This window comes from Neomonachus schauinslandi, chromosome 13 (assembly GCF_002201575.2).
Source record: "Neomonachus schauinslandi chromosome 13, ASM220157v2, whole genome shotgun sequence".
In the NCBI taxonomy this organism is placed as follows: Eukaryota; Metazoa; Chordata; class Mammalia; order Carnivora; family Phocidae; genus Neomonachus; species Neomonachus schauinslandi.
In genome coordinates this window covers 92,678,792-92,696,313 of record NC_058415.1, presented here as the reverse complement: position 1 = coordinate 92,696,313, position 17,522 = coordinate 92,678,792, and the positions used below count along the sequence as shown (strand labels likewise).

Here is a 17,522-nt window from a genome sequence, read left to right as displayed (position 1 = left end):
CTTAAAAGAGGTCCCCAGGCTGGTGGTTGCAGCTTACTCTGCCTTGGGGGGCTTTTGGCCTGGTGGGAGATGCGGGTCAGGGTGTCCCCTCTGCAACCCAGGCCTGGAGGCACCCCTGCGCTGACCTGACTTACCTGGGACGCCGTGGACGTAGCAGTCCTGGCTGCCGGCCTTGGCTGAGGCCACAGGCGCTTGCTCCATGCCGGCGTCAGAAGCACCTGCAGGAGGAACCCAGGTGTCCAGCCACTCAGGTCCTGCCCCTTGCCCCAGGCCATCCTTTCAGGGTCACTTTCTGCTGGGACGGAGCCAGTCAGCCAGAAAAGCCATGCTATTGCTGTGGTTCCCGAGCTCTTGCCCCCCGGGCCCCTATCCCTGGATGGCCCCTCTGCCCCCAGTAGTGACCACTGGACAGGTTTGGGTAGAACCCCTTTCCTGGGGCAGGAACAGTGGGGGTGGTGGTCCCAGCTGCAATGACTGGATGCTCATGGGAAGCCTTATTTACAGATTGCTTTATAGGTGTTGGCCTCACAAAACCTGTTGGTGACTCAAGCCCCCTCCTAGTGCCCAGTGCATAGCAAGCCCTCCGATGGTGCTGTCTGAGGGGGAGTCCAGGGGCCCCAGCCCTAGCCAGCTCTGCACAAAGTCACTGAGCCTCCCTACCCACCTGCTGACCAGGTGGGGCATGGAGTCCCTCCCCCAGGACTGCAGTGGCAGCTGCCCTGGGAATGGTCCCCTGAACCAAACTCCAGTTGGGAGGCCCCAGTGGGCACTGACATGGCCCCATCAGGTCCAGGCATGGCCCCTGGACTGACGGACTGACCTGCCCAACTCTTAACCCTCCGTGTGGCCCAGGCCAGAATAATGCCCCACAGAGAGCATCCCTGGGCCCTAAAACCCCTGTTCCTTTGCATAAACCTTCTCTGATCCCCAATATCTTGGGGTGGTTGAAACCCACCAAGCTTGTTGGGGTTGTCATGACAAGGACCGGAGAGCCACTCCCCAGCTTTGCAGCCTGTGCACTGCGGCTGGGAAACCAGGCACCGACTGCAGGACCACGTGGGGGCGTGAGCCACGAGCTCATGGCTGCCCCTCTTCCCCTGAGCAGCGCACCAGGCCAGGCCGCAAGCAGGGGAGGCAGGGTGGTGGGTGGGTAAAGTCCCCCCCCTTGTTCACTGCTTCTCAGGAGAGGGCCCTCTCCACAACAGCTCAGGAAGGCTCCATGGCAACCTGAGGTTCCTCTGCCCCCGCAGTGGGGGCTGGGCTGGGGTCCACTCTGTGCACTGGGCTAATGTTCGGACTGGGGCCACCCGCCCCTCTGGTGCACAGGGTCTCTGGACAGGTTGGGTCGGGTCTCAAGCGATGCTGACGGCCCCCTCCTCAAACAAACTGGGAAGCATGCCCCAGGCTGAGCGAGGGCGAGCCGGGGGTTGGGCCCTCACCTGGCAGGATCTCTGGTCAGGTAGACTCTCTGTGTCCCAGGGTGCCAGGGGCTTTCTGCCCGCACGGCTGCTCTTCTGGGTCAGGGCCATTACGCCTGGGTGCCTGTCCCATCCCAGCCCTGCGCCCACCCCAGTTCCGTCCCTGTTCACAGGACTGTCCCCTTCTCACCCCCTTTCCATCCGAAGCTCAAAGCCAGGCCCGGATTGGGGGTCCGATGACAGGGCATGAGGCTCCGCCCCAGGGAGGTGACAGCCCGGCTTTGCCTCTGCTGCGGTGAGGAGCTGGACTGGGTGGCGCCCCTCCCCGAGGCCATGGGGATGGTCGGCCTTGCAGGGGTCAGAGGCCTAACGAGCCCCTCCCGCCGCCCTCCCCGCCGCACAGCCCTGCCCCCGCCCTGAGCGCCCAGAGTCGGGACCCGCTGGTGTAGCTCCGGGCTGGGCCCCCATCCTTGCGGGTGTCCCCCGCCCCGTGATAGGGCCCGTGGGGCAGCGGCCCGCGACCCCTTACCTGGGCGCTGCTTCCCCACCGCGCGCGCCCGGTGGGCTGCGCAGGCCTGCGCCCGCTCCGCCTTCCCCGCTCGGCGCTCCGCGGCGTCCCCGGCACCGGCAGAAGCTTCGAGGCAGCGGCGCGGAGGCCGCCGGCCGCTCAGTGCTGCCTCCGGTGGCGGCCGGCGGGGCTGCACTTAAAGGGGCCGTGCGGTGGGCCCGGGACCCGTGTGGCCCACCAGCTGTGTGTTGGTGCTGAGCGCCAGGTGACAAGTTCTCCCTCATTGCCAAGGTGCAGGCCTAGGGTCCAACCGGGGTGCCCACACCCAGGGAGCACCCTGCCGGTCCTGCTAGTCCCCACCTCCAGCCGTACACGCCCCCCCCTCCCCCCAAGGGCAGCTGGTGGCTTGGCGGTGGCCTTGGGGCAGGGCCCTGGAGGAGCCCCAAGCTTTGGCTGGGGCTGCTGACAGCTCCCGGAACTCACACCTCCGCTGAGCCCTTGCAGGAGCAGATGGGCCGCTCCCAGCCCCGCTGGCCTCTGCGCTGCCGAGCTGGAGGTGCCAAATTCTGCGGGTACCTGGGGCCGAGTGAGGCCTGCAGCCTCCTGTCCCCAGGATGCTCAGACTTTCCTGGGCAAGGGCACACTCCTGGGCTCCCTGGGGGTCAGGGTCTAGGTGAGTGGAGGGCTGTCGCTGCCCTGGGCCGGTCTGCACGTGGTCCACTTACGAACCACGGTGACCTCCACCCTCTAGGCCTCCCAGCCCCTCCCAAATAAGATGCTGAGCCAGGGCACAGTCTGACTTGGCAGAGGGTTGAGTCATGGATGCCCTTGGCTCCAAAGGGCAGGAGCTGCCCTGTCGTGGGTCCATTAGATCCAGGGCCCTGGGCAAGTTCATTTCATGTCAGCCTGATGCCCCACGTTTAGTGGGCTCCACACGGGCAGTAGATCTTGTAGGCTGTGGACTAAAGCAAGTCCCTAAGGTGTCAGCTTGGTGCCTGGCCTCCGGACCCGTGCCGTGGTTTCGTCTAGGCACAGGAAGTGGGGAAGGGGAGGCCTTCTGGACTGAGAGGGGAGGCCTGGCTACCACCCCCACCCTCCCACCATGTGCATGGTTCTCATGGCAACTGTGGGGTGGTGGGTGGGGGCTGGGCGCCGCTGGCAGCCGGAGGGGGCGGGGTCTGCAGGGAGATGCTGGGCTGAAGGCCGACCAGGAAGGTGGCTGGGACAGACCAGCAGAGCAGACCCGCACTTGCCGTAGGAGGGCTGGGGGCCCGCAGGTGTTCCTGGGCACAGCTGTCTAGCCCTGGCAGGACATTGTGCGGGACAACGGCTAGGTCGCCCAGCCTACGCAAGACCGGACAGACGTGGGGCTGGGCCTGCCGGGAAGGCCTCTGCAGACCCCCTCCCTGGGCTGCGTGGGGCTGCAAGGCCTCCTATCCAGGGGCAGCTGCCTCTCTGGGAAGGAGGCAGGGAACTCAGAACCTTCAGACCCACCCATGGTGACCTGGGACAGATGGGGCTGGGGCGGAGCTGCGTACAGGGCAAAGCGCACACAGACACACAGTAAAACAGGAGAGCTTTATGGTGGGAGTGCTGAAGGAGAACGAGAGGAAACAGAGTCTGAGGACCCCCCGGCCTGGCTGGCAGCAAGCCCAGCGCAGGTGCAAAGCTGGACCCTAGCCCGGGAAGGGTGCCGGTGCTGCCTGGGGTCTGTCCCCCATGCCAGACGGGGCAGGAAGCGGAGCCCACCCGCATGGCGGGGGGGGGCCTGGGAGAGCGAGTGCAGCGGGCCGGGGGCAAGCAGGAGCCAGGCCGGTGACGAGGGCGTGCCCTGCCCTGTAAACAGCCTCGCGGCCTCCTGGGCCTCAGTCCCATCCCTGAGAAGCGCTGGGGACCGGCTGCCCGCAGAGCCGCGCCCACCGCCCGCCAGCCCCTCCTGCAGGGCGGGCTCAGCAGCCCCGGGGGCCAGGGTGGGCCTGTGCCCGTCCCCACCCCAGCGGGCGGGCGTGCTGGGCCTAGAGCTCTTCGTAGTCCCCGCCCCCGCGGAGGTGGCCCCCCGGGGCTGCGCCCCCCAGGAAGGCCTCCAGCTCATCCACAGCGGTCCTCTCTGTAGCCCTGGGCCGCCGCCGCCGCGCCTGCCTGCCCTCCTCCTGGTCCCTGCTCTTCTTCCGCTTGCTCTTTTTCTTCACGGCCTTGTCTTCCTCCTGGGGAGAGGGCAGCTCAGGTTGTGGGGGCTCCCGGACTCCAAACTGCCTAGCAGGCACCTGGGAGGTGGGAGGCAGGGTGCCTACCTCTTTGCCCTTCTTCTTCTTCTTCTTCTTCTCTTTTGTGGGAGGCTTGCCCTCCTTATCTGCAGAGAAGACACAGCATTGGCCTGCGGCTTCCCAGCCTGCGTGGGGAGGGGGAGCCTGGGGGGCTCACACGGCCCGGAAGGTGCGCTGAGACCCGTGGGAGCCCAGAGCACACACCTGCTGACGGGCAGACACACTTCTGCCCTAGCACGAGCCTGGGAGGGTCCTTTCCTCTCCATTTTGGGGACAAGGAACTTCTGGGACACGTCTCACGTGAGTGCTGAGCTGGGCTCAGGGGGCCCGGGATGGAGGGTAGGGACAGGGACAGGGACAGGGACAGGCACAGGGAGCCGTGCAGCGGCCCGGGGCCACAAGGCGCCATGAGAGCTCCACAGGCCTACCGACCATGCGACTTTTCCCAGAGGTGGTGGGACTTGAAGCGCATGCTGCTCGCAGCCACCCTGCCAGGCCATCAAATGCCACCTGAGCAGACACTCGCCAGGTGCCCCCTGCTGCCCGTCCTTCCAACGTGGTCCTGGCATGCACCCCACGACCCCCAGCCCACCCGGGCCCCCAAACTACCTTCATCGCTGATCTCCTTGCGGCCCGTTTCCGCCAGTCCCAACCCGAAGAGGTCCGAGTCATTCTTCAGTCTGAAGGAGGACACAGGGGGCTTGGGGGGTGGGAGCGGCTGGGCAGGACCAGCATCCTCATCTGTCTCGTCAGAGAGGTCCTCTCGCACTGGGAACTCATCCTGGAGAAGGAGCCGGCAGGTTGGGGGGCCAGCGTCCTCCCCAATACCCTCCATCATGTGACCCCCGTGGGAGGGCTCCTGCATTTCTCAGGCAGGTGACAAGCCACCTCGAAAGACCCTGCCACCCAACCTGGAGTCAGGGTGGCCAGCAGGGACCAATGCAGGGGCCAGGACGCTGCAGCCCCTCCCTGGGGATGTCGCCAGGCGCTTTTTCCTTCCTGCCATTCCTGCCCGAGACTGTCCCCAGGGCTTCCAAGCTGAGTGGGTGCCAAGTCCCCTTCTCACCGCTCTCCGCTGAGGGTCCGAGTCGCTCTCAAAGTCAGGGTCGTCCATGACAAAGGAGAGCATCTGGGCGGCGATGGGCCCCTCAGGGTCACTCTCTGATGACGCTGCCTGCTGGTCCTTGCCCTCCTCACCCCCTCCAGAGGGGTCCTCGGTGGGGGACTTGCGGACGCCTGGCCGGCGGGACTCCGCAGCCCTGGGAACTGCAGCCCTGTGCAGCCTTGCGGCCTTTGTGGAGGACCTTCGGGACAAGGAAGAGGTCAGGGGGCCCTCGGCCGCCCCCACCCCTGGGACGGGTCCCGTCCACATACCGTTTGGTCTCTGGCTCAGAGCACTTCTCGGGGACCAGGACAGTGGTCTTGGGGTGCGCCGCCACCCCCTCTGCTTCCTCCTCACTGGAAGAAGTCACGCCTTCCCTGGGGCCCAGGGGCAGTCGGGGCCTGCCGGGCGGCTTATCTTCAACGTCCACGTCATCCTGGAAACCTGCCACCAGCGGGTTCCCACCTGGGGCCTCCCCATCGCTGCAAAGGGGGGACGGGCAGGGTGGTCAGAGGTTAGCAGGGCGGTACAGAGAGCCCAGCTTCCCACCCTGAGCTCCGGACCCCTGGTACCCACAGGCACCGGAGGTCCTCTCTGTGCATGGCGTGGGCACTGACGGAGGGGCTGGTCTACGCTTGGCACTCAACATTTGTGGGAGGACAGACAATGGGACCTGCTGCAAGGGCGGTCTAGGTCTCGGGGCCCCTCTGCAAGGGAACCCACTGGTGTATGTGGTACAGCAGAGGCGCAGGCCAGCGCGGGGGCAGGGGTGCGAGTGGGGGCCAAGGAGAGGGCCGGAGATACCAGCACGCAGCAAGAAGCCACGGTGGGGCCTGCTCTTGACGTGTGAAGTGGGCACCCTCCTGCATGATGGTGGGGTGCAGGGCGTGGGCAGGGATGGGCTGGGGGTGTTTCTGGTACTGGGGGAGGAGCCTGGGCTGGAGGGACCCGGGGATGCTGGGGACTAGGGAGTCCGACCTGCGTTCAGTGCGGTGCGGGGAAGCACGTGCAGGAGAGGCCCAGGAGCCGATGATGAGGGGTGAGGAGCAGGGGCAGGAGGCCAGGCCTGAATTGCTCTGTCTGCCCGTCACGGGGAGGCCCTGGTGGCTGCTCTCCGGCCCTGGGCTTCTCCTGCCAGTGCCCATGCTCTCAATGGTTTCTGCCCAAGAAGGTGCTGACGGTGGGTCATGGGCACCAACATGCAGGGTCAGGCCAGCCTCACTCCCCCTGCTCCCTCTCTGTGGGCAGGGAGCTCATGGAGCCTGAGGCCCAGCCCACGTCAGCAGCGCAGCGGCCTGATGGCTGGTCTGAGCAGGCTTCTTCCTGGGGTGCGGGGCTTCACGGAACCCTTCCCTCTGAGATGCTGCCGAAATGGTGAGGCCTGTCCCCTCGGCTCACCCAGAGCTGGGGGAGGCTGGGGGAAGACTGAGGGCCCGCCCGGCCTCTGCCCCTACCTGTCACTGTCTTGTAGGACCTTGGCTCCGACTTTCTTCTCATCCTTTTGGGGTACTGTGTCATCCAGAAAGCTCCGGTCAAGGCCTTCTTCGGGAACGAAATCCTCCACGTTCTGGACTTTGGTGGGGGCCTCTGCAGCTGGGGCTGGCTCTGTGGACAGGAGAGGCCAGTTCCCACTTGTCCAACGCCCGCCCCCACCGGGCCTATCCCGGGCTGTACCCATTTGACTGGGCTGTGGGGCCGCCTGCCCAGGAGGAAGGAGGAAGACCCTGTCCCGGTCTGCAAGCTCATGGGGCCAGTGCTCCACCCCTGGGGCCACCCACACCCACCTGCTCCGCTCCCGGGGCTCACCTGGGGGTGAAGGGGCTGCCTCGGCAGCTGGTGAGGTCCCAAACAGCCTCGAGATGATGCTGCGCCGAGGGGCAGGGGCTGCAGGGGGCAGTGGGGCCTCCGTGGGGGGTGGGGGACAGGGGCCGGCCGAGGGGGTGTGGAGGGGCAGCTGTGGGGCTGGCTGGGGTGTGCCGGGGCTGGAGCTCCCTGTGGACACAGCGCTGGGAGGCACCACTGGAGACTGGGAGCCTGAGGATGGGCTCTGCCCGTTGGCTGCCAGTGGGGACGCATGGCCACGGCTGCGTGCCTCCATCAACTCGAGGAAGCTGGGGATACAGAACAGGCAGTGAGCAATCTGCCTTCCCCCCAAGTCTCTTCCCCTGAGATGAGGGTGACAGCAGTGTCCTGGCCCTCGGGCTCATCGGCCCTCACGCCCTAGCATCAAGCAGAGCATCCCACCAGGGAAGGGGTTGGCGAGTGCCGACAGGCAGGCTTGGCGGCTCCTCCCCACACCCTGTGCTCTCCACCCATCAGCAGGCACAGGACCTGCTACGGGGAGGGCCCCAAACCTCCAAGATAGGGAGCAGCCCAAACCGGGGGCTCCAAATCAATGGAACCTCAGTGACGAGCCCCACTGTCCACGGGCTGAGGCCGGTGACGCCACCAGCCTGTGGCAATGCCTTTCCCTCCCGAGGCAGGCTTTCCGACAGAAGGTCTACAACGAAGAGCTGCCCCATTCCCTGGCGACCGACAAGGGTGTGTCTGGGCTGGCCACCTGCACCTCCAAGTTAGGATTCGGGGTGGAGGGAAAAGGATGGGCAGGCTGAGGGTGAAACCCAGCCCCTGGCCCAAGTCTTTGGCCTAGCCCACGTGTTCTAGGTCACGGAGACGTCAGTGCCAAGCCCGCAATGCTGCTGCCTTCCTCGGGCAGCCTGGTCCCAGGGCTCGCTGAGGGGCGCATGTGGAGGAGAGGCTCCGGCTGCCATCTCCCCAGGGGGCAACATGCTGGGTAGTGCCGGGTACCCAAGCTCTTGGTCAGAGGAGCTTGTGGAAGCCAGTCAACCCCGGGATGGGCTCCATGGCAGGGGCAGCCACTCACCAGGCTGGGGCTCCCTCCTGGGACCAGCCAAGAGCAGCCTAGGTGCATGAGCACTCACTCCCCCAGAACCACTCTAGCTAGTTCTAGGACCAACACAAAGGCCCTTCTGTGAGTCCCTGTGGGGAGAGACCCCTGCTGGGGGAGCACCACACCCAGGACATGAGCACAGGCAGCTGTGACATTTAGGTGCTTTCAGTGGGAACCAAACAAAACAGAAACATCTGTGTTTAGGGGTAGTTCAGGGTCACCAGTTCCTGAAAGCGAGTGCCTCTCCCAGGAGCTGCGGACGGTGGCCACCAGAGCCCCGAGCAGGCGACGGCCAGGCCTGCCCGAGGGCTGCTCGCCCCCCACGCAGCTGTGTGGTTGGCCGTGCCCAGCTGCAGCCAGGAACCTCCCTCCCTCCGCTACCAAGGACCGGAAGGTTCCATCCCTACCCCCAGTCTTCAGCACCACAAGCCCCTCCCAAGGTCAAGGAGCTCTCTGAAGACCTACTCTACTATCTGGGAAACTGACCTCCAACCATGGCAGCCTGCGCCAGAAAACACGAGGGTGGCCAGTCTCAGCAGGGCCTTGGGTGGACACTTGTCCTGGGTCAGTGGCATCCCGCACACTGACCACCTCTAGCAAATGGGCGGTCAGCAGGGCCCGGGGCACACCCATCAGGTGGAGCCCCCTGGGTTCCGGTGAGGCCAATTTAAAAAGGCCCAGCCCCAGTGTGCTCCATGGGCCTCAGGGAGCAACCGGAGGAGCCCAGGGCCGGGGGCTCCACGTCCAATTCAAGCTGCCTGTTCCAGACGAGCACGTGCTCTACTGGCCGTTAGTCCTCAAGCTCCCTGCTACAGAGAACGGGAAGGGTTGCCGGCTGACCTCACAGTGAGGGCCACTGTCCTGCCCGCACTCCGGTCCCTGCCCATGGCCACGTCTGAGGCCGAAATGACTCGGGGTTTTCGGAGCCGTACGACCCACTCAGGCCATCAGGTGTGCCCAGGAGGGAGGTGCTCCGCGCTGTCGGGCTCGGCACAGACCTAAGCTGGAGGCATGCGGAGGGAGGTCGGCCCTCAGGACGCGGGCCCTCCCGCAGAGCCTGCCTGCAGGGCTAACGTCCGGGGGCGGCCCCCGGGCGGACGTACATGTCATAGTTCTGGTCCTCGGTCTCCTGCTGCACTGACAGCTCTTCCAGCGTGGCGTCCACGTCCAGCTGGTTCGTCTCCAGCTGCCGGAGCAGGGTCTCTCTCTAGAGGACAGAGTAGGGAGCCCCTCAGCCTTGCGTCCCCGCTCAGCCAGCCCTTGACGGAGGACACAGCGGCGAGCAGGACACCCAAGCAGCTCAGTGGGGCTCCGAGGTTGCGGTCAGTGCTGTGAGCAACGCCCTGAGAGACGGTGCCCCGGCCACACACGTGCCCCCAGAAGCCAGAGCGGCTCCGACATGCCCAACACCAGGCCTCCTGCCCTGTCCTTCCACACTCCGAGCTCTGGCACACGCCACCTCGGGGCCAGTCCTCGGCCCTTCCACGTGCATCAGCCACAGCTGTGACCTACACAACATTCCGCTTCCCCCAATGACACGCAGCGCTGACTGCCAGGCACAGGGAACACGGGGTGTCTCCCTCGAGATCTGTGTGCCTGTCGCACGTGGATGAGAAGCTACAGGGATCCATAAGAGGGACACATGCGACACGCAGGGTCCCGAGGGAAACGGCAGGGTGCAGGGACAGCTGACCCCGCTGAGGAGTCTGCTCATACCAGCCTTCCTTCCAAGTGAGACCAAGTAAGCACGCTGTCTGTGGGGCCCTCGTTTCCTTCCAAACAGAAAAGCCAGGAGAGGAAAGACCACCACTCTCCCGAGTAGGCCCACACAGTTTGGAGAAAGAATGGCAGCCCCCTGGCTGCAGAGAGGCCGCAGGCCAGCATCCCGACAACAAGATGTTGCATGCCCCCACTATGATGTGACCCCCGGATGGGGCTCCCTGAGACGCTCTCTCAGCCCAGAGCAGGCTCAGCAGAATGCTCCAGGTGAGATGGGGCCGGGCCTATGAGAGACACGTGGGGGGACAGCCTCACGTCAGTCAGCGCACCAACGCTGCTTCCGTGGTTTGGAGAGAAGCACCGTGGAAACCTGAGAGGCTGGCATCAGGGGAAACGGAGCGAGGGACCAGGAGCCCTTGGCACCGGGAGGGGGTGGGACCTGGCGGGGCTCTCCCTGCAGCTACAACCCGGGGAGGGGCACCGAGTGTGCTCCCACGGGGAAGAGGGACTGGCACAGGGCACCTTAGCGGAGTCGGTGCGGGCCTGAGGCACCCACTCGTCTACGCCTCCAGTTCCTGCCTTGTTGGTCAGAAATGGCCTGACGGGCACCTGAAGGATCCCTGCGTCCTCCTGTAGCTGGCTCTGTGGGAGTTCTAGAAAGGCCTGGGTCTCAGGCTAGCCCAGCAGAGGGGAGGGGATGGAGCAGGCCATGCTGGGGCCGCCAGCACCAGCACATTAAGTCCTGACGGTGGTCTTGTCCCTGCACCAGAGCGGCCCCCAGAGAACCCAGGGCCGCTTGCTGCACCCTACAGGCGGGGCTCACCTGAAGCTGCAGAAACGGGATATTGAAGAATTTGTGAAGGTACTTTAGGCCAAAACTGTTCTTCATGGAGGACTCGGCATAGCGGAAGTAGGAGGAGCCTGGAGGCCTGTTTGCAAAAAGAACGAAATGGCTCTGAAGGCTGAGGCAGCTGGTGGTGGGCAGCAGGGCACAGCCCCTCTGGGCCAGTGGCCACACCTGGGCCAGGCTGTCCTTGATGCCGGCGCCCACCCCCCTGGCTGGAGCCAGCGCCCCCACGTTCCCAGGGCCCACACCTGAGGGCGGGCCCAGCAGGCGACGCCTGGCCTGGGCTCGTGCCCAGAGGAGGGGGCCTCGCTGCATCAGCCCGACCCCCGGCCTCAGAGAGGGATGGAGGGACCACCCCCCTTCCCCCGCAGGCCTGCTGGGTGCCGGGAAGGCAGCTGCCAACCCTTGGTTCTGCCATCCTTAGTCCCAGGTCCTCTTGCCGCAGCATGGCTCCTGGCTTAGGGACCGCCGGAGCTGGGGAGGGCGGGGTGCATCCCCGCCGCGGGCTGCCCCACCCACCTGTCCAGATTGTCGATGAAGTCGCGCACGTCATCGGGCAGGATGACTCGGTGCTCGCCCATGTCGCGGTAGTTCCCCAGCACGCACACTGGCACGTGGGTCGGCACCTTGGGAAGCTCCCGCAGGATGTAGTTGAAGGTCCTTAGGGGGCACAGGAGAGGAGAGACCTCCTTAGTGTCAACCTCGAGACCCCAACCCCAACCCGTTGTGTGTCCGGGGCCCAGGACCCCGAGCGCCCGCACCCTACAGAACAGCCCTTGCTTCTGCTGTTTTCTCTCCAGCTCCCTTCCTGGGGGGTCCCTTTGATGAGGTGTCTTCGCACCCTGTCTGTGGGCTCTCCGAGGGCTTGCTTCTGCGGTGTCAGGGCCTTGCTCTCCAGGCCTGGGGCCCATGGCTGGGGTTCCCAGATGGCGTGTGAAGAGAGGAGTAACATGCCTCCGACCTGGAGACTGCCGACAGGGACTGCAGACACGCACGCCCGCGCGGCAAACCAGGCTTTAGTTTTGACTTACACGCAGCCCCTGGGAGTGTTAACAAAGGGCCAGGGGTGTCTGCCCTCCTGCGCGGGCTCTAGCATTTCCTCCACCCCGCGGGGCCCGGTGCACTCGGGCCTTCTTCTGGCCCGCACCGTCCACGCAAGTGCCAGCTGACCCACCAGGGGGTCAGTGTAGCTGCTTTCCCTGGCCACAGCAAGGACCCAGGCAGAGTGGCGCCACCTGCAGGGAGCGTGCTGCTGCTCGCAGGTCCCCGGCCTCCGAGAACCTGCCCAGGCTCTGAGCACCAGCGGGCAGACCCGCATCTGTCGGCGCCTGCTCTGCCCCCTGCAGCCCAGGTATGCCTCCCAGCTGCCCCCCACAGCTCCCCCATGTGGGCCTCCTGCCTTTCAGCAAAGGCTACGGGGCTTTAGCGATGTGGGGGCCTGCCGGAGCAGAGTGGCCGCTAAGAGTGTCCGTACCAGATTCCATGCAGGGAAAGCTACCTCTAATGCCCTGGGTGGAAGGGACCACTGCAGCTTACACGGGAGAAACGCTGGTCCTGCTGCCACCCGGTGTTTACCCCCCCCGGGGGGGGGGGGGCGGGGCTGCCTCTTGCAGGGCACGTCTGCGCCCTGAGGGCCGCCCCACCCTGCTCTGCACATTTCTGACGCTCCACCTGCTGCCACCCCGGGGCCTCTCACGCACGTGCTAGTGGGCGGTCCACGATGGGAGGCACCCAGGAGTGCGTCCCCGTGCGCTAGGAGGGCTGGTGAGAGGCCCTGTCGGATCCCTGTGCGGGAATGTATTCTCCGATCAAAGCAGCATCCACACAGACCTGTTAGTAAGACCCCAGAGCTCTAAAGACAGAGGTGTGTGTGTGGAACACCCTGGGGAAACCTGGCTGGACCCCAGCAATGACATCAGCAGCCGCGTCTGACGTCTGAGTTTGCTGCGGTGAACGTGTACTACAAATGCAAGGATCATAAAACAACTCTAAAAACTGAAAATGGAGTGACGACCCTACAGGCCATTTCTACAAGGGCTGCTCGGTTCCTCCTCCTGCATTCTGTAAGACTTCCAGCAGTGCACCAAACAGCGTCCGCAGGGCAGGCCCGAGGCCGTCGTTCTTGGAGAGGCCTGTGGGAAGGCTGGCCCCGGGCAGCGGTCAGGCCCCAGGCGGCTGTGGGGCGGGGGCTCCTGGTGTTCTCCACCAACAGTCGCCTGGCAGGCCTAGGGAATTGAGGGTCCCCATCTGCCCTGGAAGACAGCACTTCACATGTGTCATGTGCCCATGTGACTCCATGAGGAGGGGCCCCTGGGGAGCTGGTGCTGGGCCGCCCCCAGGCTCACCCCTGCACCTCCCTCTGTAGTCTTTTGCTGGGATCTTAGCTCTGCATCCCCTTAGTGAATCAAAGCATGTCAGGGGTGTCTTAGGGAACCCCAAACGAATGGCCATTTGATTCTGCCAAATGTTGCACGGTACTTCCAGGAAGGGCTACGGGGCCGTGGAAGGTGCACGCCCCGCCCCCGGCTGTCCCCCTGCAGCCGGCCCTCCACATGCTCCGTCTGTGCTCGTGGACATGCCCGGAGGCGGCCAGGCACGGCCTCCATGGGGCTGAGCTGCTGGTGCCGCTACAATCTGCTGGACCCCCAGGGGTGGCCCTCCAGTGCTGCAGTACTAGGAGCCTTGAGGGCTATTTCCAGCCAGCGCCCCCTTACCACTGCTTGGTGATGTCGAACATCATGACCACCCCATTGCAGTTCTTGTACACGTCCAGGAACTCGGCGTCCAGGGCCATCTCGGACTCTGCCTAGGGACGGGGCACAACCAGCATGAGACGGTGCTCAGGGCAGGCTCCCACAGCTGTGAGCCCTGTCTCCTGGGAGGGCTGAAAAGCACAGTCTTCATTTTGGAAAAAAATATGTAAAGGAGATTATCAAGAGTGGGGGCCAGAAAACTTTGCCTAGAAGGCTCTCGTAGTGAACGGCTCAGGCTCTGGGGCCACATCTGCTCCGCCCCTGATTTAGGGCCTGCTCCACTAGCCAGCGGCACCCTCCTCGTGAGCCTCAGGGACCTTCGAGCGCCCGAGAGGGGTGCTGGAGCACCTAGTGCCCTACCTACTGTGCGGGGTGCGTTCCAGGCCTGAGGAAGACGCTGACACAGAACCGTCTAGAGCACACACACAGGCGTGGCTGCACTGTGGGGCAGTGGCAAAGATTCCCATGAAGGGCCAGACAGACCTAAACCAGGCCGTTACCCAACCTTCCTGCCCTAAAGGGGCGCAAGAGGCTGCCCACCACCCTGAGACTGACTGTCCACAGGCAGGAGGACAGAGCGCAGGGTCCCTCGAAAACAATGGGGAGAAAGCTTCCCTGGAATGGAAGGGGTGCCCGTCTGCCCCTGACTTCTTTGTGTCAAGGGTGATGGCTGCCGGGAGAGCCCATTCAGAGCCATACTTGTGCCCATGTGTGCCTGGAGCCACAGAATTTGGCCAGTGCACCTAAATACCTCTCACGTGAAACTCCTCGTGGGGCCTGGCAAGCATCACCACTAACAGCTCAGGCCGGCCCAGACATCCCCAAATACCCCCGTGCACAACACAGGGGCCCATGAGGAGTGGGGCCAGCTGGTCCAACTGGGGTCCCAGGGAGGGTCCTGACCCCCACCTGGAATGCTGGGCCCCACGGGGGGACGCAGCTTACCCACCTCCTGGGGGTCGTTCTCCACCTTCAAGCCATCACCTCGCCGCCTGCACTTCCCTTGTTAGAAGACAGACGACAGTTACGGGGGGAGTCGTGGCCCCAGGGAGGAACACTTCTCCCAAGTCCCACCCCCACGCCGCCCCCATCTCCAGCAGGGCCATACTTGTCAGACTAGGAGCCCCGGGGGACCCCGGCCCTCACAGGTGGCAACGGAACCACCCCACTGGTGGCAGGAAGCAGCCCCCACCCCACTGAGACCTCCCTGCAGCTACAGCGGCCCCGACCTAGCCAGGAGGGGCCCTGGGGGCTTCCAACAGCCCGACCTCAACTGGAAGGTGCCCGGCAGGGCTCAGCGGGCTGCTCAGCGAGACAGCCCTAATGGCCACCCAGGTTCTGGTTCAAGCTCCGGCACTTCCTTGCCGGACTGGCCGAGGCCCCGGCCCTGAAAGGGCATTGTCGGCTGGCACAGACTAGCCCAGCCCAGTCTCTCAGGTGCTGCCCGGAGGCTGCCCAGGCGGGGCCGAGGCCCCGAGCAGCACAGGGTGCCAGAGCCGGCCTAGTGGCTCCTGAGCACTAGAGGGCCCCAAACCATCGGTGCTCCCTCCCCTTTAGCTCCCAGATAGTTGTAAGGGAGGAGGAGGAGCGGTTTGTCACCCTGGGAATTCCAGGTCCCTCGGTCTGAAGAATGGCCTGGGCAAACTAAGAAAGCTCTCTCCTCCCCCCAACAAACTGGGTTCATTTATTAAAAAACCGACTGCTGCCAGTTTCCACAGCTTCTTCCTGACCCTCTCACCACCTTCGGGGCCATCCCAGGTCAGCAGAAGCTGGCCACGCGGCGGCGCCTGCAGCACCAGCCCCAGTCTCAGGGAGCTACCGCTGCTTGGGGGATGCGAGGCTGCTCCCCAGGGCCCTCTCTTCTTGGGGGCGCCCCAACCAGCAGTTTCTGGGCCCTGCCCCAAGACTCGCCAGGCCTCGCCTCTGTGCCCCCTCTCCCGCTCTCCACCAGGATCTCGGCCTCTCAAACTCAATGCCCTCTGCTGTTGTGCGTGCCGCTCAGACCCTGTCCAAGAGGCAAGCAGCTGGAGCGGTGGAGAGGGGGCTTTTCCTTCTCACCCGGGGGACCAGGCAGCACGGAGCTGTGGGGATGCTGTGCACCCACACACAAGCCTAGGACCTTCGCCTGCGCGGCCACCCTGTCCCCGGCCCTCTCTGCGCCTTGTGGGACACCATGAACAGCTGGGCCAAGGGATCCCTGCCCCAGCCGTCCCTGCACGTGGTGTGCGGGTTTTGTGCCTTCCACAGGCAGGAAGCGGGGCACACCCATGATCCATGGAGTGGAACTCTCTCCTCTGCACCACGGGGCAGTTCCCACCAGTGACAATGTCACTTGCTGACCGGAAGGGGCCCTGTGCCCCCAAATATGGACTCCACTCTGGAAACCTGCATCCTACCCCAAACCAATGGGGCTGAGGCCAGGAAGGGGGTGGGCAGTGCTTCAGGAGGGGAGCCCCCAGGGCGTGGAGGCTTCCCCTCAAATCCACAACGGTAACCACGCCGCACGGGCTGCCTTCCAAACACGTGCACAGACACGCTCCCGCCCCAGGTCTGGAAGCACGAGGCCCACATAAGCCCACCAGGGTTGAAGGCATCCCGGCGGGCAGCAGTTCCTGCTTGGTGCTCCTGATCGCGCTCGGGCTGTCCTATACCAGCTGAATCAGTCCTGGGAACCTAAACCCACCTCCTGAGAACACGGTGAGAGGAGAGGGGTGGGCACATTCCGCACCAGAAACCACAGTCTCCTTTCTCACTGGAGGACACGTGCAGCTGTGGCAAGCCTCCCAGGTCAGAGGTCAGACCAAGCTCAGCAGCACACGGGCCGCACAGGGCACTGGCACCAGGGAGGAACACGGGCTCAAGGCCTGAGAGTGAGGAGGAAATAAGAGGGTGCCGAAGGGGGCCCATGTCTGCCCCTGACTGCCAGGCACACATGGGTACGGCCCCGGAGGTTTGGGGCTCCGACAGCTCAAGCGCTTCCCTGGGAGAGCAGAGACACCCGGCCGGCGGTGCCCGAGCAGAGCAGTCAGGTGGGCACGTGCCCCCGAGGGGCGGCAGCTTCGGAAGCCAACAAGCTGGCGCTCAGCTCTGGGCATGGGGCCGCTGCAGCGGAGGCTCCTGGAACAGCTCACGCGGGCCTCTGGGTATGGAGCCCCCCCAGCTCTGCCACCCGTGTCCGCCCCCCACTACTGTGTGCTGCCTCAGTGGGTGAAATGTGCATCTCAGCAGCAAAGGCTGCAGTCCCGACGGGTCACCGCTGGGCGTCCCGCCCCGTCCACCCCAGACACAGGAGGGAGCTGCTCTAAGGCCCAGACCTCCTGCAGCCCCGGGCTGCTCCTCGTCCACCCGGAGTCTGAGGAGAACGCAGAGACTTGCATGTCTGAGACGCTGGACACGATCCCCATAAGGATGCGCCAACGAGGTGGCCATGGCAGGCGGGGGCGGGGGGGGGGGGCAAGGAGGACTTCTGTTCACAGAAGGAATAAAGCATCAGGAAAAAGTATTCATGATGAAAAGATATGACTTACCTTTGTCAACTACGTCCCAGACTTCAACTTTCACGATATCATCAGTGGCTAAAGTAGGGGAAGACATGAAGATTAGTGTCCAACATGACCTTCGACCTTCTGGTCACACTTGGGCTCTTAGGGGCCGTCCAGGTGTTGCTGTGTGTTCCCATTCTTCCAGTGTGGGTCCCCCACCAGGACACCTCAGGCTCCTCGCTCAGCGCCTTCACCAAGGACACCCCACTCCCACCCGCAGCCTTCGCACCAGCTGCAGCCTCCTTCCCCGGAGGGCAGCAAGGCTCCTCGCTGTTTTAGGCTTCTGCTCGGCTGCACTGAACGACCCTGGCTTGTCCTCAGCTGACATGCTCCCCATTTCCTGCAGATGTCCCTGGGGCAGGCTCGTCCCTGGCCAGGGCCACATAGCTAGGGTCCCCTCTGCAGGTGCACCTGGGGAGCAGACTCTGGGTGCAGGTGCACCTGGAGAGCAGGCTCTG

At 64.7% G+C, this 17,522-nt stretch overlaps 1 protein-coding gene across 3 annotated transcripts in view; it reads right to left on the bottom strand.

Annotated features, from left to right (window-relative positions):
- Window positions 1-3,493: 3,493 nt before the first annotated feature.
- The window catches only part of RABL6 (RAB, member RAS oncogene family like 6), a 22,153-nt gene continuing 8,124 nt past the window's right edge, over window positions 3,494-17,522 (bottom strand). Inside the window, exons 3-15 of one of the 3 annotated variants that reach the window (XM_021691097.2) lie at window positions 17,050-17,097; window positions 14,472-14,524; window positions 13,484-13,575; window positions 11,289-11,429; window positions 10,746-10,851; window positions 9,307-9,410; window positions 7,099-7,403; window positions 6,747-6,897; window positions 5,565-5,774; window positions 5,257-5,494; window positions 4,800-4,971; window positions 4,218-4,276; window positions 3,494-4,130 (exon numbers count right to left, since the gene is read on the bottom strand). In XM_021691097.2, coding sequence (XP_021546772.1) covers window positions 3,942-4,130; window positions 4,218-4,276; window positions 4,800-4,971; window positions 5,257-5,494; window positions 5,565-5,774; window positions 6,747-6,897; window positions 7,099-7,403; window positions 9,307-9,410; window positions 10,746-10,851; window positions 11,289-11,429; window positions 13,484-13,575; window positions 14,472-14,524; window positions 17,050-17,097 — 1,868 coding nt within the window. In that variant the 3' untranslated portion in view covers window positions 3,494-3,941. Of the gene's footprint in view, window positions 4,277-4,799; window positions 4,972-5,256; window positions 5,495-5,564; window positions 5,775-6,746; window positions 6,898-7,098; window positions 7,404-9,306; window positions 9,411-10,745; window positions 10,852-11,288; window positions 11,430-13,483; window positions 13,576-14,471; window positions 14,525-17,049; window positions 17,098-17,522 lie in introns of those variants that run through there. The other 2 variants (XM_044920819.1, XM_044920821.1) reach the window with 2 other exon arrangements.